This window comes from Aquila chrysaetos, chromosome 15, assembly GCF_900496995.4.
Source record: "Aquila chrysaetos chrysaetos chromosome 15, bAquChr1.4, whole genome shotgun sequence".
In the NCBI taxonomy this organism is placed as follows: Eukaryota; Metazoa; Chordata; class Aves; order Accipitriformes; family Accipitridae; genus Aquila; species Aquila chrysaetos.
Window position 1 is genome coordinate 16,129,149 of NC_044018.1, and position 21,572 is coordinate 16,150,720.

The following is a 21,572-nucleotide window of genomic DNA, read 5'->3' on the forward strand; positions in this document are numbered from 1 at the left end:
GCGCTGTCTCTGATGGCTCCAAATTCTTGGTGAGCTCCTCTTATGTATGTATGGGAAGCTGCTATTACATGGCTATCCATCTCTCCCCTCCAGCTTTTGCTTTTCCAGGCTGAGCAATAGTGTACATGATTACAGAAATCTTTCTAGTTGTTCATGTGTTAAATTATTCTGAGGTCATTAAACTTGCTCCTTTTTCTCTTTTAGAGAGAGTAATGTCTGTGACATAAATCCTGTACACTTCTTGTTTGCTATGGGGACGGCTGAGGTAAATGTTTACATTCCTTTTATAAGAAGGGCAGTAGTGCTTGATTCTTTTTTTATATTAGTTTGCATGAGGCTAAGAAGAAATCATGACAGGAACCTAATTAATTAATTTGATCTCATTTGCTATGTTAAGTATGGATCTGTTAAACAAGATGACTTCTTAGACAAGAATACTTCTTAGAGGTATTTCTGAGCTACCTTGGTTTCTGAAATGCTCGAGATTTTGCAGATGGGAGAGAAAATAATGTTATCTTGCTTTACAGTATAGCCATCTGTAGAAATTAGCTAGCATGTGTACCCTCTTAATCTTTGGAAATTTAGTGTTAATGATTTTGATTCAGATCACATTTTTAAAGAATATAAATGAAATGTGTGGAGCTTGTATGGCATTATTAGAACAACTCATGTCAGCCTAGGAAATTTGATTAATTATTCATAGATTAAATAATTCATAATTTTATTTAAACGTTTTCAGAATACCAGACATCTGTTGCATATGCTTGAAACCTGTTTTCTAAACTGTTTAGGGTAAAGTGGAATGCTGGGATCCTAGAACTAGAAATCGAGTTGGGCTGTTGGACTGTGCTTTAAGCAGTGTGACAGCAGACACAGAGTGAGTAAAGGCTACCTATTTTAAAGTGTGTTCTGGGTTTTTTTAGAAATAAATCCCACTTTGCATTAAAATGACCTGCCCATGGTCTTCTCTTCTCATTGCTAGTGTGAATAAGGGGTTTTCTTAGTCATACAGGAGTCTCTTAGTTATTGATCTCAGTAGTAGTGGCTAATTTTCTATACAACCACAAGTTTTGAATGTAAACAATGCAGCTTTTTGAAGTAGTATTTCTGAGCGATATCTGTAAATTAATTTCCATTAATTATCTTAGCTATTTTTAACATTTAAAAAGTTATTTGCAGCCTTTCTTGAAAGAATGTCTAACTCTGAGCATTGTGCTTTGCAGGATAGATGGTCTACCATCCATTTCAGCACTGAAATTTGATGGAGCTTTGAATATGGCTGTTGGAACATCTACTGGGCAGGTAGACTTAACTTCATCTACAACAGTTCTTAGGAGATCCTCTTCTTGCAGTTGCCAGTCCAAGTCTATCATACATTGAGTGTACTTCTTGTAATGTAAATAGATATTAATGCAAGTATTTAGAAGAGCGTAAATTAAAAAAATAGAGAGTAGTAATAGTCATTCTTAAACTGCAGATTAATTTTGTCAAATGATCTTCTCTTCAGACTACTGTAGGGACCACTTAAAATCTTCACAACCTACATACTGTATATATAACTTCAAATTCTACAGTTTTCTTAGGACCTAAGAGTCAAGTATGCAGGGAAGTTGCTGCTTTTTGAGACTGTATCAGTACCTTCTCAATGCAACATATGTGCTCTTCCCTTATCTTGATGGGGCTAAAGAAGCAGAAGTGATTGTCTTTCAGCTATTGTTTTTACTGTCTTATCTTTCTATAAAGGATCATTTTGATTCATTTATTCATTATTGCCATCATATTTTTAAAGTGGAGTATGGGGATTTTATTCTGCCTTCATCAGTCTTTTCATGGGTTTAGAAAACTGTAGCTTGCTCAAGAGCAGATATGTATGTAAGAGTTGTATTTGTGATAATGTTAGTATACATGCCAGGCAAGTTTTATTGGAGATTATATGTTAGTATACATGCCAGGCAAGTTTTATTGGAGATTATATTTTTTTATTACACAAACTGATAATGTTTTTTCCCCCCAAATTATTAGTATTCACACTTTGCGTGTGAAAGGTTTAAGGTCTTTCTCGAATTCCGCAGAAAACTTTGGAGATAAAAATGTGGGTTTCTGTACTCTCTACTTTCCTTAACAAAAAATTACATTCTGTGGTGTTTTACTGAGTAAAAGTCATACTCACTGAATGTGGAAGGGAGTCTGAAAATTTAAATCTTGTAAGAACAGCACAAGAATCTGAAAGTGAAATATCAGTTATTAAGAAATACTAAGAGCCTTGAAAACAGTTTGTTTTTTCAATAGAAATTAAAAAGACTGTAGAAAGATGGTGAGCTCTTAAATTTGCTCTTATTTTTTCTAGACTGAAGCATGCTGAGGTTAAAATATATTGCCAGAATAAACTGGGCTCACTTAATAAGCTGTTTTCAGAATTTAAAATTATTTATTTTACATAAATCCTGTCCATGTATTTAAGTAAAAAAATCTCAAGTTTAGTTAAATCTTTAGTGAAGATACGGTGTGCATGACTTCCTCTTGATCTTGCAATATTGTAAGTTTAATCTGTCTCTTATTCTTAAAGGTTTTGTTATATGATCTCCGGTCTAGTAATCCATTAATAGTCAAAGATCACCACTATGGCCTGCCAATTAAGTCAATTCAGTTTCAGTGTCAGTTGGATTTAATTATCTCTGCAGATTCTCGAATCATAAAAATGTGGAACAAAGATACAGTAAGTGTTTTTATGTTGCTGCACTCAGATTTTTTTTTAAATTTTTACTTTCTTTTTGTTTTTTCATGCAGCTTGAATAATAAAGCTGAAATTCAGTGTAGGAAGTTGGGTTTTTAATGTGTCCTAATTTACATAGCATTTTGTCCTGTCTGACTAAATAAACCAACATCTGGGAAGTTATTCAACAGCCTGTCAGGTATAAAGATATAGTCTTAGGTATTTTTTAGCTGTTCGTACATGTCTGCCTAAGATGCTTCTTTCAGTAGAAGGATTTAAACATAAAAAGTAGTATCTTAGCTATTGCCCTGGTTTCTGTATTTCTCACAGTGTGCTTGAACACATCCAGTTACAATTTTTCATCAGAGAAAACATGGTCTTTCGAATTCCCTGCTTAAAGAAGGGCTAACTTCAAAGGTAGATCCGTTAGTTTATGACCTATTTAAGTCAGGTGCTGCTTATTTTCACAGAAACCTATTTGGGTATTGAAGCAGATACTATGCCTAGATCCAGATAACAATGTGCATTATGCTGTATTAATGGATTATGTTGCAGCAGGCAACGTCTTTATCCCTGCCTTTTGCAACTCTAACTGAAATTGAAATCTAATTTTCATAACACTTTCTTTCATTATATTATGCTGTTCTTTTTCTTACCTTTCCATCAATGAAGCTTGCACAAAATATGTTACCCCACAGATTCATAGTAATACTACTGTAACTTGGTTCAGTTTGAGGGACTATCTTTAGTCATTGTATTCCTTCTAAAAAACATGCTTCATCTATGCTTTTCTAGCTTTATAGTGAAACATATCAAGGGCAGTTGTGGTAGTTTAGAGGCACTCTTTTCTGACTATTCACGCAGTCATTTCTCTATTGTTGTACTACTTCATGAACTTTCAACAGCCTCTTTTATTTTTTCTGTGATCGCAAGCATTTTCTTGTAAGCTCCTCTGCAGTTATTTTTTTATTGTTTAAAAGAGCAAATACATTATTGGTTATTATTTAAAACATCTGCAGTGGCCTCTCTCCATTTTTCCTAGGTATGTGTATTTCCCTCACTGAGAATGAAACACTGTAGGTTTGTCAGGTGGCCTCTACAGCGGGAAAAGGGAGGGTTTCTTACTGCTGGAAGGCAAGGATAGCTTTGGACTCTTTCCTAGAGTATGTTCCAGCTGGCTCCACCTCTCCCAGATGTTGGTTCCTGACTATCTCTGGCTGGAAACCAACTGCAGAGGCAGACTGTGGGGTGGAGAGCATATGGCTTTGATACCAGAATAGCCCCATGCTGAGACGTGCCTTGGGGTGGGGAGCATGAGGCTTTTGTCTGCTAAGACCGGGGTGGGGGAGGACTCTTATTAATCATCCGGGAGAGACCAGAGGTGGGTGGGGTAACAGCATGTAACTGGGAGGGAAAGGAAGGGCCCAGAAAGGTAGGTGGGATTGCTGCAGGGAAAGAAAAAAGAGGAATAGGATCAAAATTTGCTGTGTTCCTGTCCCTCATTTAGAACCGTGTAGGCATGTACTCTCATGCTTCAGATTCTGTGGCCCAGTTCTTAGAGACTCTTCCTTTACTGGCTGTCTTGTGTGTTGGCTTGTAAGAGCACCTGTATTTTGTCTGGGTTTTTCAGACTCTGTTCCAATTCTAATTTTTTTGAATGTTGTTTCCTGCTTTTACCTCTTTCTTAAATAACTTTTATAACTTCAATTCTGATCTAAGCTAAATACCACTGGATGCTTTTACTACTTTTATTTTATATTTAGACCTCTTTAATACTGAGTTTATAAATTATAAATAAAGTGCTGAGCTATATTTTATTTCATGTAGACGTGAGCAGGGTAGACGAGCCAAGCTCCAGAATCAAATTCCACTCCCGATCCGTCATTTCAGCTAATGATACTTACCAAAATAAAATGCTTTAAAACTACTACGGAGTTGAACAAAATGAGGGTTACACTGAGAATGTGCCAGGAACTTAGGGACCTCACCCCTGCCCTTTGCAAGAGATAAAATAAAGTAAATCTGACACATGTATTTTCAACACAGAAGTGTGAGCTGAGAAATTAGAGATGCCACTGTACGTTGTTGTGTCTCCAGTAACCAGTGAGCTACATTCCTTGTAAAAGATCAGAGACAAAATGCAATATTGAGTTCCTTGTGTTACGTTCAGATACTTCAGTAATGTTTTATTGCTCTGCAAAATCTGTTCCATCTTTATTCCATCATATTTCTTAGCTTCTGTGATGGCTATCCTTAATGTTTAGATTTACTAAATTTAATTATGTTTGGAGTTCTTTGTAATATTTTTCTTCCTACAATTTCAGGGGAAGATATTTACTTCAATGGAGCCAGAATATGATATCAATGATGTCTGCCTGTATCCAAATTCAGGTACGTTAAATATATTAATGTCTTGCTAAGTTCAAAAGGGAGAGCTCATGTTAACCCAAGCTGTGGTCTTTTTTCTGTTTAGGTGATGCAATTGGGTCTACTTTCCTCCTTCTGACAGAGCTAGGAAAAAATGGTTACTGGTTAGTCAGTGTCGTTGTTTCCTCTGCATCTGTATTGAATTGGAGCATCTTTGCAGTTAGAAGCTGCTGTGCTGTCAGTTGAGTGATTGACCTCTTTTGCTCTTTCAGATATCTGAGGTGTTTTATAGGAATAGGAATTTTGGCCTTTTGTCTCTTGGCTAAGTCCCAGATGAGTTAGAGCTTGCTTTCTAGAGCTAGGAAAAATCTCTTTACAGCAAGTTTACAAATTTTTACAAGTGTTTACAACTACTTGTGCCCTCCCTTAGATTGAATACTTTGGTTTTAAGTGTAGATTCCCAAGTGCACAGATTTGCATGCTTTTTGTGACTCTCTTGAAATTTGTTGTGTCTCATAACATTATGTTTAGAGGTCAAAACTGAGGGTCACTTTTAACCAAAGTTTCCAGATCCTACCTTATAAGTAAAAGTATTTTACAAAATGGTAGTTGCATGTGCACGTGTGCTTTGATTGTACCTCAGATTGCAACTGACCTTAATTTTCCCTGCTTGATCTGAGTTGCTTGGTTCTTAACTACTATGTGATACCTGCTTCCTTTTTAGAAAGCAGTACTGAACAAGATGAAATAAAAACTAGGGCCACTAGCACGGCACAGGGCAAAATTCTTGATCCCCAGAATGCCTATGTTGCAAACTCTTCTATTATCTTAATTTTAGAGAGAGGTAGCAGTGAAAATAGAGCGACTTAGACTTTGGTTCATACTAGCAGCTCAAATTCAAGATTGTAGATAAGTGAGTTTGAGATTTCTAACGAGTTAAAACTTATCTTGTCTTTTCTGCCAGCTTCAGTTAAGAATGTCTCTCTTTTTTTTTTTTTTTTTTTTTTTTTTTGTAAGATGAGCACTTAAATACTGATCCCTGCTGAGATGCTGGGCATTTTTGACCTTATGCAGCAGCAAAACTGTAATGGTCTGCAGGACCCTTCTGATGAAAATATTAACTTATTTCCATGCTGCTCAGGTTTAGCCCCCCTCTGAAGCAGAATGGTGTTTTACTACTTAGAAATTGGGCTAGGTTTTTCTGAGCCCTCAAAAAGACATTGATACCATTTTTATTTGTGTTCCATATATTTGTTTTTCCCAGATTAAAGTGCCAGAAATAACATAAGCAAAGAATCGAAGCCTGCCAAAACAGGGGCTTTATGGCATGGTGCTGAGGGTACATCTCGTGTGCACTGGTTTTGTGTATGAATTCATTTGGGTGTATTTGAGAATAAATATGTGGTACCAGTGTGGACTGTGCAACATGGAGGCAGATAAAATTGATCTCCTCTCATCTGTGGTAGCTACAGAGAGAGGTAATTGGAGTGAATTATCATTAGCATTTTGTCCAGGTTTTACGTTTGATGAGTTTATTGATTTGATCCAAAAGAGAACCCAGGAGTGAATTAACATCCATGCAGCATTGATAATGAAGGGCTCGTGACAGGGAGTGTAACAGAAGTTAGTTACTTGACTATGTAGAATCTTAGCATAATTCAGGTTGGAAGGGACCTCTGGGGGTCATATATTTCCTGCTCAAAGCAGGGCCAAACTTGAAGTTAGACCCAACTTCAAAGTCTGATCGTGTTGCTGAGGTCATAACCAGTCAAGTTTGAGTATCTACAAGGATGGACATTACTCAACTATGGACGCTCTGTAGCCTCTGTGGTAGGTAGACACGCCTCAAGTGCTTTTGCAGAAACTATTTTCATGATACTCTACAGGAAGAATCTTGTAGCGCAAAGAATTGAATGCACCTATCTCCCTAATGTTCCTTATTGGACGTTACTTTTTCATGTGTCTGTGCTATAGATCAGTGATCTAGATTGTGCGTTCCAGTCCTGTCCCATGTCTCTTCCTTGAGTCAGTTCTGCTTTTCTTATTGTTCTTTCTTTGACCATGTCTGTAGGGGGACAGGCTGATGTCTTTTGGTGAGAACTGTTGTCGGATGAAAACTAGGTTGTATTTTATAATCATATGGAGACAGAGGGAAAAAACTAGCACATGTTGCAGTGGAAATTAAGATATTTAAGATAAGAGGTGGTGCATTGCATGTTTGTCATAAATACTCTTGCTCCAGAATTTAAGATGCCTAGCACCACCTCATGCTTTTTCAGAATTTAAAGAATAATAATGATTGAACTTCTGAAAATGAGGAAATACTTTCAGTAATATGAGCTTGCAGTTGTGGAAAGCTGGAAATATAATATCATTTAAGTACCAGTACAGCTGTGGCTCAGTGCTCTCATTGGTGCCCCAGCATTCTGAGCACCACTGGATGTTTGCGAAGCCAGCATGGCACAGGAAACCCAGGACATCTTTGCCTAGTTTATGTTTTAACAGTTCATGTGAAACTGCTGCTCAGAAAGCCCCTAACCTAATCTCTCCCTTATGAAATAGTTTTCACACTGCATTGTCACAATTAAAAAAAAAAAAAAAATTAAAGAATTGAAAAAGTGAAACTACATTGTAACATAAAACATTCTGAAATATTTCTGAAATAGTGACTATATCAGTGGATAAGGGAAGAGCTATGGATGTCATCTGTCTGGACTTCTGTAAGGCCTTTGACACGGTCGCCCACAACATCCTTCTCTCTAAATTGGAGAGAGATGGATTTGATGGGTGGACTGTTCAGTGGATGAGGAATTGGTTGGATAGTCATATCCAAAGGGTAGTGGTCAATGGCTCAATGTCCAAATGGAGATCAGTGACAAGTGGCGTCCCTCAGGGGTCTGTATTGGGACCAGTACTGTTTAATATCTTCATCAATGACATCGACAGTGGGATTGAGTGCACCCTCAGCAGGTTTGCAGATGACACCAAGCTGAGTGGTGCAGTTGACACGCCTGAGGGATGGGATGTCATCCAGAGGCACCTGGACAAGCTAAAGAACTGGGCCCACGTGAACCTCATGAGGTTCAACAAGGCCAAGTGCAAGGTCCTGCACATGGGTCGGGGCAACCTCCGGTATCAATACAGGCTGGGGGATGAAGGGATTGAGAGCAGCCCTGCGGAGAAGGGCTTGGGGGTACTGGTGGATGAGCTGGGTGGACATGAACTGGCAATGTGAGCTTGCAGCCCAGAAAGCCAACTGCATCCAGCAGGTTGAGGGATGTGATTCTGCCCCTCTGCTCTGCTCTGGTGAGACCCCCCCTGCAGTCCTGCGTTCAGCTCTGGGGTCCTCAGCACAGGAAGGACAGGGACCTGTTGGAGCGGGTCCAGAGGAGGGCCACAAATATGATCAAAGGGCTGGAACATCTCTCCTATGAAGACAGGCTGAGAGAGTTGGGGTTGTTCAGCCTGGAGAAGAGAAGGCTTCAGGGAGACCTCATAGCAGCCTTCTAGTATATAAAGGGGGCTTGTAAGAATGATGGAGAGGGACTTTTTATCAAGGTCTGTAGCAATAGGACAAGAGGCATAGGTTTTAAACGGGAAGAGGGTAGATTTAGATTAGATATAAGGAAGCGATTCTTTAAAATGAGGGTGGTGAGACACTGGAACAGGTTGCCCAGAGAGGCTGTGGATGCCCCATTCCTGGAAGTGTTCAAGGCCAGGTTGGCTTTGAGCAACCTGTTCTAGTTGAAGATGTCCCTGCTCGCTGCAGGGGGGTTGAACTAGATGACCTTTAAAGGTCCCTTCCAACCCAAACTATTCTGTGATTCTAAGATTTATGGTAAACTGTGGATCAATATAATGTGAATTATTTTTTTTCAGTAGTTTTGTAGGAGTTTTGTTGTAGCTGTTGTTTTTGGTTTTTTTTTTTTTAAATTAAATTATTTTACCAACCAGCTTCAGTATTATTACCTTTCATGGGAAGCAAATCCTTGTGTAGCTTTGACCAAACTACTTGATGACAAACTTTAGTGGATCTCTTAAACTAGTTATGAATCTCTTTTCTGTGATCACACATGCACAAAGTGGGGTTAGGGGAAAAAAGGTTTACCACTTGCTGAGTAGCCATGACTCAGCTTCAGTTAAGTTGTAGAATATAAATGAAACGTAACAGCATCTTCAGTGTGTAGAAATCTGTGCCTCAATTGTTTCAATTACTGTAAAAATTTTTTTAAGTTACAAATATGCATTTTTTAAAACTGCTTCTCCCATTTACTACCACTTCATACTCGTGTTTTCATTCCTTTAAATTGATGATACTGTATTGCAGATCACTTTCCAAAGATGGTCTTATTAAAATCTCCTCTCTGAAAAAAAGAGTTCTCATTTATTTCCCTTTTAAAGTGATCAAACTAGGCTGCTGTGTAGTTTGTTAGGGTGTGGTCTCTCTCCCCATAAAAACTGGTTAAAACTAACAAGCTGAAGCAATGAAAATGTGTGGAATAGACTTCTCCTTTCACAGAGTTGTTCCTTTTTTTTATTCTTTTATTTCCCTTGTATTATACGCCCATGTACTGTTCCGAAGTCTGTTTTTCCCTCCTTTAATTGTTGGTGGAAGACTCTCAAAGAGGAGGTTTTCCTTTTACTGTCATCTTTGAAGCACCTGCAGAATTAATTTCTGTCCTTTTATCTCTAGTGATTCATATTCAGTCAATGGAGAAATACTTTGTCTCTTGAAATAGTAGTGAGCATGCTGGTATGTTAAGGGAGCATGTAATCTATATACTATAGTACGTTGTGTGTGTTTATATGTATAAACTATAAATTCTTGATTTTTCCTTAAATTGCCTGGAAACCTTTCAGGGTATGGCTTTTAGCCTCAGTTTGCTGACTAAGCTTTCACAAATTTCTTGCTTTGCCAGGAAAGCAAGCCCCCTTTTTCTTCTGACATTTTAAGTCCAGCTGCATTGTGTATTTTTAATAAAAGGATTAGGTAGGAAGGATTACTCCACCCATGTTAATTGCGTTCCTCTAGTTGGGTGTAAATTATATTTCTACCCTCTGGGTGTATAGTAATTGACCCAATTATTCATAGTTTCAGTGGCATATGTTACAGTACTTTTAGATCAGAATGTTATCTAACTTGATTGCTCTTTTCTTCTCCATATTCCATCTCTTGTATTACCTGGTGATCAGCTACATTGGAGAGACAAAATTGAGATAAACGTAAAAGTATGTGCCAAATGTCCTTCTTACTTTCTTATGTAGAAGGAAATTGAGTGTATTTTTCATTTTGAACTTAACATGAAGTCTTGTGGCAGTTGGAGATTTTCCATGGGTTTTAATATTTCTACAGTAGTTTTTTATAATCAGAGTATTTACAACTGTTATTCATGATGTTTCTTAGGTGTATTCATAGATATTTCAAATTTTACATTTGCCCTGTTTGGCTAGTATCACTAAGATTACTGCGTTTGAAGCCACAATATCCTGTCTCTCATTTTGTGTTGAGAAGCTACTGTTGTGTTGATTTCCCAAGATGAAATATGAAGAAAGGTGTAAACCATGTTATGAATTATGACTTTGTTTAGAATATAGGTGTGTGTTTAAAAATAAAACAAAAACCCCAACCCCCTTGTATTAATAATACAAGTTTATGCCCAAGGTAGGTTTTAAGTGCAATACTAACTGGATTTGTTCTGAACAGTATTATGGGATGAACTATTTAAATTTGTTACGAAAATTGGCAGCTCACAGTTGTCAGGACTTAGGCTTGCTTGAACAGTTAAGATAGAGAGCAAAAGGGGATAAATATGTAGGAAACAAAGCTTCATTAATTGTGCTGCTATCAGGCCTTTCTTTCCTTGGCATTTGATGCAACAATTTATTATGGGTCCCAATTAGCTGTTCCATTGCAGGCCAAGGATATGTACTGTATGAGAGACATACAGGTAATGTGATTTCACCCCTCCTCTAACCCATGAAGGGTTTTTTCCCTACAAATACTCGGGTTGCCATTCTAATGTTTTTTGGTGGTTTGTTTTTTTTTTTCGGTGCCAGCAAATTTTCCATTTTTTCTGTTTCTTTTCCTGGAAAGATATTTTAAGTCCTATGTACAAATCTACTTCATGTGAATTAACTGCCTCAAGTATATACATTTTTTTTTTAAAAAAAGTAGTGTTATCTTCTTGTGACCAATATTTTTAAATGTGGAAATCTCTTTTTAGGAATGCTAATGACTGCCAATGAAGCCCCTAAAATGAATATCTATTATATACCAGTAAGTAATACACATTGTTGCTGATATTGCTCTTTAAAAACTCAGTTGTTTGGTGCCATTCAAGTATTCATGTTGGAAAATGACTTCTGCAAATTCATGTCTACATTCTTTGACTTTTCATGATAAAGGAAATTCAAGCTAACCATAATTAATTAATGTAACATATTGAATTACTGAAAAAACAGCCAGTAATTTGCCTTTTGCTACTAGTTCCAAAACTGGCTGGTGGCAGTAGGAAATTCAAGTGGAGCTTTGCCAGAAAAAGTAGTTTTTTGATAGCTGATCAGAAAAGAATTCTTCAATAGGGACTATATAGCTTACTTTCAAGATAATAATTTTGCTTTGTTGTGAAATAGTTCATTACTGTCTTTAAAATGTGATATATAGCGACAGAGTCATGACAGTAAATATTCTCCGTTCTGGCAAAGAAATGTTGTTGTGTGGCTTCAAGTATGGCTCTTGGCTGTAGCTTCTGCTCAGTGCCCTACTTGAATTGCAGCTTTTCACTTGAGAAGCTCTTCACTTGAAGGGCTTAACTGTAGGTTGACTCTATGTTATATCTCTGCAGGTTGGTTTTAGGGAGACTTAACAGCAAGCCTTCTGGTGTTAGGCTATGGTACAGAAAACTACACCTGCATTTCACTCTTTTGTTTTTGATTTTACAGTGCATTCACTAGGGGGTTTTTGGCCTGGTAGGAGATAAATAGTAGGATATATATGCGAATGTTATGTGCAGAATAGCTGACCAGACTCTAAAAATGTGCACAGTTCTTAAGTCATTTCATTCACATTCTGGACAAACTATAAGAGTTGTTAATTTTGAACTATTTTTTTAACTGTTTTTTAAATCAGCCAAGAAGTCTTCATTCAGATCATAAGTTTTAAATTAATTGTAAGGTAATTTTCTTTAGTTTATTTCTGGGTTGTTGTCATCCGCCTGCCCCCTCCCTGCCCCTGTATGATCTTGATTACGTTTAAGGCATTACAGTGACCACACCAAGCTGTGTGGTGCGGTCAACACACTGGAGGGAAGGGATGCCATCCAGAGAGACCTTGACAGGCTTGAGAGGTAGGCCTGTGCGAACATCATGAAGTTCAACACGGTGAAGTGCAAGGTCCTGCACGTGGGTCACGGCAATCCCAAGCACAAATACAGGCTGGGTGATGAGTGGATTGAGAGCAGCCCTGAGGAGAAGGACTTGGGGGTATTGGGTATTGGTGGATGAAAAACTGAATGAGCCAGCTGTATGCACTCACAGCCCAGAAAGCCAGTCGCATCCTGGGCCGCATCAAGGGAAGTGTGGTCAGCAAGTCGAGAGAGGTGATTCTGCCCCTCTGCTCTGTTCTCATGAGACCCCACATGGAGTACTGTGTTCAGGTCTGGGGCCCCCAGCATAAGAAGGACATGGACCTGTTGGAGCGAGTCCAGAGGAGGGCCACAAAGATGATCAGAGGGCTGGGGCACCTCTCCTGTGAGGACAGGCTGAGAGAGTTGGGGTTGTTCAGCCAGGAGAAGAGAAGGCTCTGGGGAGACCTTACTGCAGCCTTCCAGTACCTAAAGGGGGCCCACAAGAAAGCCAGAGAAGGACTTTTTACAAGGGCATGTAGTGATAGGACAAGGGGTAACGGCTTTAAACTGAAAGAAGGTAGATTTAGATTAGATGTAAGGAAGAAGTTCTTCACTGTGGGGGTGGTGAGGCACTGGAACAGGCTGCCCAGAGAGGCTGTGGATGCCCCATCCCTGGAAGTGTTCAAGGCCAGGTTGGACAGGGATCTGAGCAACCTGGTCTAGTGGAAAGTGTCCCTGCCCATGGCAGGGGGGTTGGAACTAGATGATTTTTCTTTGTGGCATAGACAGTATATATATACAGTATATATATAGAACATATATAGTATATATGTTGTATGTACATGTCTAAACACAACAGTATACCCCTCTGAACAATTCTGTAGTCTGGTTATGTTTACTTGTATTATTAGATTTTTGCATTTAAAGAAAGGTAAAATTTTATACACGAGTTCTTTGTGTGTCATTTGTGTTGGGTTGTTCTTCAGATGTAAATTATCTGTTTCTCTAATTCAGCTCTAACCAGCTTATATTTTGTTAACTGGAGCTGTTCCATACTTTGGATAACAAAGGGCAGGGGGACAACAAATATTTTTGTATTTAAGACGAAGTATTAGCTGTAGTTAGAAGCTGAACACTGTTTCTATTTACCTTGTTCTTTTTAAGGCTTAAAGAATAGCTCTCCAAGCATTTTTTAGTCTGTCGTCTTTTTAATTAATGGATTGGGTAAGACAAACTCCCAGATTTTCAAAGTCTGATGAGTTTTTAAAACTTGAATGGACTAGTTACTCAATTTAAGTAATTCAGACGGAAAAAGCATTCCTTCTGTCACTAAGGGTAAGGTTCAGCTTCTCTCTGAAAATTGTGCACTGAGATTTTTTTCATGCAGGTGTGCGATACGCGAACTTTACAGCTATAGTACTTTATAGGTGCATATTCAACATTGCCACTGAGCCAAAAAATTATTTCATTGTCTTGATTGTCACCAGCAATGAATGTTTGTTAGAACTTGTAGCCAGTAGTATTTTGAGTATTCTTGCATATACTGTAAACCAAAATGAAAAATACTTTTTTTTACTCTCTGAAAAATCTCACTCTCGTAGAATCCTTTGTGAATACTGAATTTATGTTTCTGAAGTCAGATAAGTAATTTTTAGCTAAGAGATATAAATGCTCCATATTAGATTTCAGATCACTTAACAGGCACTATTGCAAACCTAAATATTGACTAATACTATCTAGTAATTTTGTAGCATGCAGGCTATTCTAATGAAAATTAACACAAATCTTTTCTTAAACCATCTTTCTTTGTCACTGTTCTCTGATTATTGGTACCTGAATCTGCCTGAACTTGTTTGGATCATACCTTTTTATGGGTTTTACATTCACAGTGACACATGAGTATACAAATGGACCCAAATGATGAATGTTGAAGCATAAATGCAGATATGAGTTCTATTTTTTAAATACTGTTGTGTATAAGAAAATTACTAAATTTGCTTTTTGAATAAGCTAAACTCCTGTTCACATCAATGGCTTTGAGTTTGAAGGCTGCTGAAGATACGTATCTTAAATACTGTCATGACTTTTTTTTTTTTTAGTCAACAATCTATAGTTCATTTCAAAACATGGATTGCTTATTTTAAACAATAGAAAAGTTAAAGGTAAAAGTGGATAGGTGAGAAGTTACTCTGAAACAAAGAAGTCTCATGCTCTAGTAAGTGGCTTTTTTTATCCTGTCTGCCTTTTTATGGGCAAGACTGAAGGGGCTGGCACAGATAGCTTTGTATAATTGAATGGTTTCTTACTGCATTTCCGAAAAATCAAGTATGTCGCTCACTAAATCTGTTTTGGTTGGCTGTTTTGTTTTTTTTAATCTCCTTTTTAAATTAAGAAAATATAAAATGGAGAGGTTGTGTCAGCCTTAAGCTGCTCCAGGGCATTTGTTATTAAGGAAAACTCAATGTTATTAACGTGTTCATGCTACAGTTTTATTCCTTGATCTTTTGGGCTAGTTATTTGAGCTCAAAGATGCACACCTGTCCTTTGGTTTCTGTGTCAGTAGATTAGTAAGACATGGGTTTTTTCCATCCTTGGAACACAGTAATTCCTTGCACAGGCGAAGATGAGTTTAGTTGCATGTGTCTTTGGAGCAAAACTTTAAAGAACTAGTGATTTGCTGTATTACCTGATCTCTTTTCATAGTCTCATTTTCTGGCTTTTTCTAAGAACTAGGATTCACTGTTTTTCCAATGAATAGCTTAATTTTCTGTTTGTTTGTTTACTTTGAGATAGACGTGAATACTACTTAAAATGCATCCTCTGTTTTTGAGATGTTGACAAGAACTGAGTTATAATTCTTGAATTCCACAACAGAATAAATGCCTGGGGGAAATGCTACTACTATAAAGGACAGTTGTGTTTCAGAGTTCTTGGAAGTACTTTTGTGTAAATAGAATCCATTCGATTGCCCTAGACCCTCATTGCCCTGTAGTGCTAGTAATTATTCTCTCTCTCTCTCTTTTTTTTTTTTTTTTTTTTTTTTTTTTTTTTTTTTTTAAGTCTTCACTGGAACAGCTACAAGGAATTAACCATGGCTATGGTCAAGGAGGATACTTAAAATCTCAAATGTATGGTGCTGTGCACTAGCCCTCTAGTTTACAACCTAAGAAAAAAATCTTCAGGAGAAGAGATGCACAGAAGTCGGAGTCTTACAGAGCAGGAGTGCATATGTACGTGGATGGGTGCAGACAGACTCAGCATCCTCTGTCCTTGATTGAAGTTGGCCAGACAGTGTAGGACTGTGCCCAGCCTAATATACCCTGCCTCTCAGCAGGTTTTATTAGTGTGGGCACAGTGCTGTGCTAACACAGCTACATGAATTGTGAACTAGAGCTGGCTCATGTCCGGCCAGCTTGGAGTACGGTCTGACTGAGCTCATGTCTGACTGAATTATCTGTGTACATGTGCCCATTCTCTCCATTGTTAATGCCAAAGCTAAATTTCCATTGCAAAACCAAAAAATGACTCTTGAACTTCAGGATTATAAAAGAGTTGACAACGGATATCATAATATTGTCTGTAAATGAAATGGCATGCATCAGCTTTTCCTGCAGAATTTTCAACAAGATAGGTATGACATTTGAGACTAGGAATGTCTGAGAGAACTATGCGTTTCTTAAAAAAAAATTTAAAAAAATCACCCCAGTTATTTCTTTTGTGTGCAAAGCTGTTAGTAGAGGGGAAAGAAGGTGATCAGGTGATTTTTGGTTTATTAGAAAGGGCAGGCAGGTTTGCTTTTAAATGGCAAGAAGATGCCTTATGCAGGTACACAGTGCAGAGAGTGAGTAAAAGCCAAATTGAATCTGACCGTTAAAATGAAATGTTTGTTTTACATAGGTAACATCTTGAGTGGCTTAGCTTAGAGACTTTGTTTTTGTTTTATTTTGTTGGGCTTTAATGAGGGCAAGTGCCTCTGACTGGAATTGGGCTGTTTGCCAGTAGTTTAATAGTTAACTTGCAGTTTATGCAAACATTTGGAACCTACTTCTTGCCAGCTGGCTTCCTGGTCTATCACTTTGATGTGTGCCTCGGGAAGGTTGAAATGAAAGTTGTGTGTGCCTTGGGATACTTTTCAGTCTACTGACTCAGAAATGTAAGTTGAGTCAATAGTGCAACCAGGTCCTGGCCAAAGAAGTGAAGAGAGGAAGAAGCTCCACTGACACATGGTGGTCTACTGGCCTGGGATCTAAGATGTGTCAGATTCTCTTAAGTTTAATTGAAGCTGTCAGCTTCCATGGCATATAATGTTCTCTTTTCAGGTTGTACAGAAAACCCCCTACATGTTAGCTCCTGGATGCTCAGGGTGGAAAGCAAGGGCCATAGGTGTTATTTATTCTGAGTGTTTACTACTGGTTACATGAACATGTCTGATCTTAGCACAGACATTTCAAATCAGTCCTGTCTCCTTTATTGGACTTGAAACTTTGGGCTACATATACATACTGAAACTGAAACTTGCTCTATTCATTAGGCTGTTAAAAGAAGAGAGCAATTAAGCGTGTAATTAATTGAGTGTAATATTCTGTGTTCTGGATTTTTTTTACTTTCCTGCAGTCTTGGCAGAAAACTCCCTGTTGAGGCTAGAAGCAATGTACTTTTGGTGTAGAGAAGATATTAAGCTCCTTAAGAAAAAATAAATCCTGGAGCGTCTCTGGCTTCTTTTCAGGTGGTTTTGGAAAAATCATTTGATATCCTAGCACTGTCCTAGTTCAGGGTTGTTGGAGTTATAAACTGGAAATGTTTCAAGGGCAAGTATTTCTTGCCTACTCAATGATTCAGTTTCTCCAAGAATATCTTTATAATGGGTCTGGTTTCTAATACAATACCTGCTTTGGATATGTGGATCTCTTTATAGCTAGAAATATTTATGAATTTTCAAATTGGGTGGCTTTTCAACTTAACCAGCCATTCCTGGTATTTCTTTCCTTTCATACATGCTATTTTAAATTATTTTGTTTATCCTTTTTTTAGGTCCTCTACTTGCCTGGTTTAATTACTATTTATCACCATCTTTTTGTTTTGAATATGCCTCAAAAATGCTCATTCCTCAAAAAAACCCATGTTTTTTCCTTAGATTTAGGAAAGAAAGTTTTAGAAAAACTGTAGAAAAAGCTAGTTTTTCCTTAGTAGTTAATCCTCAGATAACATAATCACAGATTAAGGCACCAAATTCTACGAACTTGTACTGAAGGAGATACAAGTGAAGGCAGTTTTTTAATACCTTAGTTCACCCCCTTTATTTCTTTCTTGATACTAGTTTGGAACAATTCTGGATTGTAAATTAAGGATGAACATACTTTGGTTCGATTGTAGGTTTCCAGGTTAGCTGTTTCTAAACCTACTTGTGACTGAATTGACCAAAAAGTTGTGTTCAGTTCAGTCACAGACAGAAAAAGCATTTATCTGAAATAGATTAGTATTTTGTCTCAGCCTGGTGACAGAGTGCTCTCACTAGTTCTGTACAAGGGGTTATGATCATCAGATATCTACCCTTACAGTCTGTCATTTTTCACTTTAAAAGATGTGGGAGGTTTCTCATGTGTGGCACGCTCCACACTTACCTCTATGGTCATAGCCTTTCAGAACAATTTTATCACTCTAAGTCTTAACTTTCTCATCCTTTCATTATTTTTGGGTCTACTGATTGTCTTTTTTCTCCCTTGTGTCTTTATATGGTAGGGATAGAATTAGAAAGAAACACCTATCCACAGCTTGTACTTCATGCCCTTAAGACCAGTTAGCTGTTGTTTAAATGGTTTATGGGTGCTGTGAAGAGTTACAGAAAGATATTCTGAACTGATTTCTGGCTTCTGCATGGCAAAAGCTATGACGCAAATGATGCAGTTCTTTGTATATTTGTAGCTGTCGTTTTGACATTAATAGAATGGATTAGGACTAGAGTGTGAGATTTTGATTTCTTTTAGGACATTTTCATGTCTTTTGATTGGCAGTATTAGGCCATTCTGGATTACTGCTGCCTCATGTCTTGAAGTTCATATGATGAGGCTGTATTTTTTAGGAGACTGTTGTTAATCGCCTTCAATACAGCCCTTACCTAAGAAGTTTTAGGTAAAGTGGAAAGCAGCCATGAAACTCAATTGTGCTAAGAGATTTTTTTTTCTATCCTGAAACAATATATAGTGTAGAAAAACGTTTCATTCCCTGGGAAAAAATGTTGTAAAATAGAAATATAGTAGTCATGACATAGAATGGGAAATGTTGGTCTTTAACCTTAGCTTGCTCATTTTGAGAACTGTGAAATGACTGGAAAGCAGGATTGTTATGAAGTAGCATATACAGTTGTGCTTTGGGGCTGCCAAGTTTAAAAGAAAAAACTTTCCATTAATAAAAAGACACTTGAGTGCATCTTTGGCCTTTAAGCTAATTTTGAGTTTTGGTATATCAGTCTTTTAGAACTGTGTGTTCCATCCAGAACAGTCTAATCCTTTACACAGAAAATTGTGCAAACAATATAAAAAGAATGCCTGGTGAATGATATATTACCTATCTCTCAGTATTTACAAGCATAGGAAAAAAGTTGTTTATCTTCACAAACAGAAATGTGAGCTTCCTACTTTTAACCTAAACACTTTCAAACTGAAAAGTAACATGCTGGGCTTATTCCCAACAAAGGATATCCTCCATTTCCCATGCACTGGCTGAGAGACACTGTACCACTTATCACGCATATATAGAAGGAAAACACCAACGTGCAATAATCAGGAAACAATTTCTGATCTTCCTGTAAAACTTGTTTGAGATGTTTTTGGTGCTGATGATGTACTAGTTCAACATCATGTATAGATTATGAAGGTGTATGATCCCTGCTTACTGCTGTTGTGGATGATAGTACGATAGGCAGTATGTCTTCATTATTTTTTAATAGATAGCAGCATGCTGACTGTTAAGTCCATATACTTTCTTATAGTTTACATCATACCCTTCATAGAGCAGGGGAGAAAACCCTGCAAAGTAGTTTTACTGAATTACGGTGATTGCTCTGCCAGTTGATAGACTCACAAGTTTTTTAGTGTTGTGACTGTTTCACAAGCAATTGGTAGTGTGGGACCGTCTGTTCTTGAGTTCCTATTTTAAGAAAACAGGTTTCGAGGGGGAAGTGTGCTCCCCTTTTTGAGTGGTAGAAAATTTAAGCCTTGAGTATCTGAAAGGTATTTTTTATTTCTTAAGTTGCACTTGTTCCTTCCTTTGGGCCATCTATTCTTCACCTGGTTTCTGAAAACTTAGAGGTACAGTTGCTCAGCTTCAGTCAGTGAAGAGAGAAGCAGTCACAGATAATGAAAAGATGTAATTGCTGAAAGGAATTTTTACACTATACTATGGTCTATCAGTGTGTAATAAGAATTACTGTCTTTTTTTTTTAGCTTTTGGATCAGGAAAGACAAAGCATGTGAGAATTTTCTCTGTGATAATTTCAACTAAGTCTTTATTTCATTATATTTGAAAGCAGAGGCAAGTGACTCGTGGCTTATCTGTATTGTAATCTGTGCTGCACTCAGTAGTGAACCAAATGTGTTGTGAGTTATGACTATTTTATACAAAAATACTAACAAAGTTGTGAGGACTTAAGACTTCTATCACACAAACCTGAGAGAGAAATAAAACCATCAAATACATGAAAGTTTTCAAATATATATTTGAAAGATGTTTCCTACTCAAAGAAAATTATTTCATATATTATATGAAATTTCCTCTCTCTAGCATTATGCTCTGTAAAGAGTAGGTTGGTTTATGCTGAGGTTATCTTCATTATCTGTCTGGAGGAGTTGCACATTCCCAACAGGTAGTTGCCTTTCCTTCCCTTTGTGTTGTCTGGCAGTAGTTGTATAAACTCACAGAGCAGCCTTCCTCCCAGGTTTGCAAAGAGCAATTAAGCTGCCATGATAGGGAGTTATTAGAAGCTCACACGTTCCTAGATTTCTAGTAGTTTGTCAGTTATGTAAGGTAGACGTACAGCTGGAGTTGCCGTTACCTTTATATCCGTAGCATCCTTCAAATTTCTCTAAAATGCAGGTCATGCTCTGAACTCCAGTACAGTAAGTTTTGTTTTCATGACTGTAAAGATATATATGCTGCAACATTCCTTGGCATCTGGCTTGTACTGTAAGAGCCCTGTTGTTCCTGTCCACTTAAAAGCATGAGGGGCAAGTCCCCACACAGTGTGACGGTTGGGAATTTTCCTGTCCCATCAGAGAAGTGGAGAAGGGGACTTGGCAGGATTTTGCATTTCTGGCTTATTCTTGGTTCTTCTTACCTGTTAATTTAGATTGCAATTAGAGGCTATTATTTACATACTAAAATCAATGAATGTGTTACTCTCATCTCTATTAGTAGTGCAAGTTTTTGTCCATCGATGGCCCATACCTTTAGTATTGCAAGAAGTGCTATTATATTTTGAGAAACAAATTTCTGACCGTGTTGGAACAGGTGAAAGCTGTGTAGAAGTTCTCTCCTTGTGTAAGAAAAAGGCCACAGCAGTTACGAAGTCTCCCAGTTGCCATTGCCTTTTCTGCCTCCCCTGCAGTCACAATTGTAAATGCAGGGGGAGAGCTTTGTGAGGGATTTATTCTTCAAAGAGTATCGTGATAGGGTGGTTTTTTTTTTTGTTAGACTTCATATAAAATGTGGAGGTGTGTGTGTTTGTGAGGAGGGGGTTGTGCTGGTTCAGTGCCATTGAGTCACTGAACAGTAAATTGGCTTCATGAAGGGTCTAACGAATGCCAGAACCTATGCAAAGGAATTGGTAAGAGCACGTAGTCAGATGTGGTAGGGAACGGGATGTGTGGATGGCCAAACTAAAATGTGGTTGCTGCCTTTTATCATCAGCAAGACATTAAATCAGCTGATCATACCTGATCTGCACCTTTTTTTTTCATGGATAAAGAAACAGACTATCAGCAGATGTTCATAGCTAAATAAATCCTGTGAAGTGAGTCTCAGCTGAACTTATTGCACAGTATTTAAGTGTCTATTATTACAGCAGATATGCTATAGAAGCTGCTGTATTAGAATAAGAGCAGACTTTCAGGAACTTTTAATTCATTTCCAGCTGATATTTATGGGAAAGT

General features: G+C 37.7%; 1 protein-coding gene across 2 annotated transcripts in view; it reads left to right on the forward strand.

The window, feature by feature from the left end:
* The window catches only part of NOL10 (nucleolar protein 10), a 54,585-nt gene that overhangs the window by 10,275 nt on the left and 22,738 nt on the right, over positions 1 to 21,572 (forward strand). For both annotated transcript variants that reach the window (XM_030037472.2, XM_030037473.2), the window contains 6 exons: positions 205 to 265; positions 792 to 877; positions 1,224 to 1,302; positions 2,567 to 2,716; positions 5,038 to 5,104; positions 11,305 to 11,357. In XM_030037472.2, the coding sequence (XP_029893332.1) occupies positions 205 to 265; positions 792 to 877; positions 1,224 to 1,302; positions 2,567 to 2,716; positions 5,038 to 5,104; positions 11,305 to 11,357 (496 nt within the window). The remainder of the gene's footprint in view (positions 1 to 204; positions 266 to 791; positions 878 to 1,223; positions 1,303 to 2,566; positions 2,717 to 5,037; positions 5,105 to 11,304; positions 11,358 to 21,572) is intronic.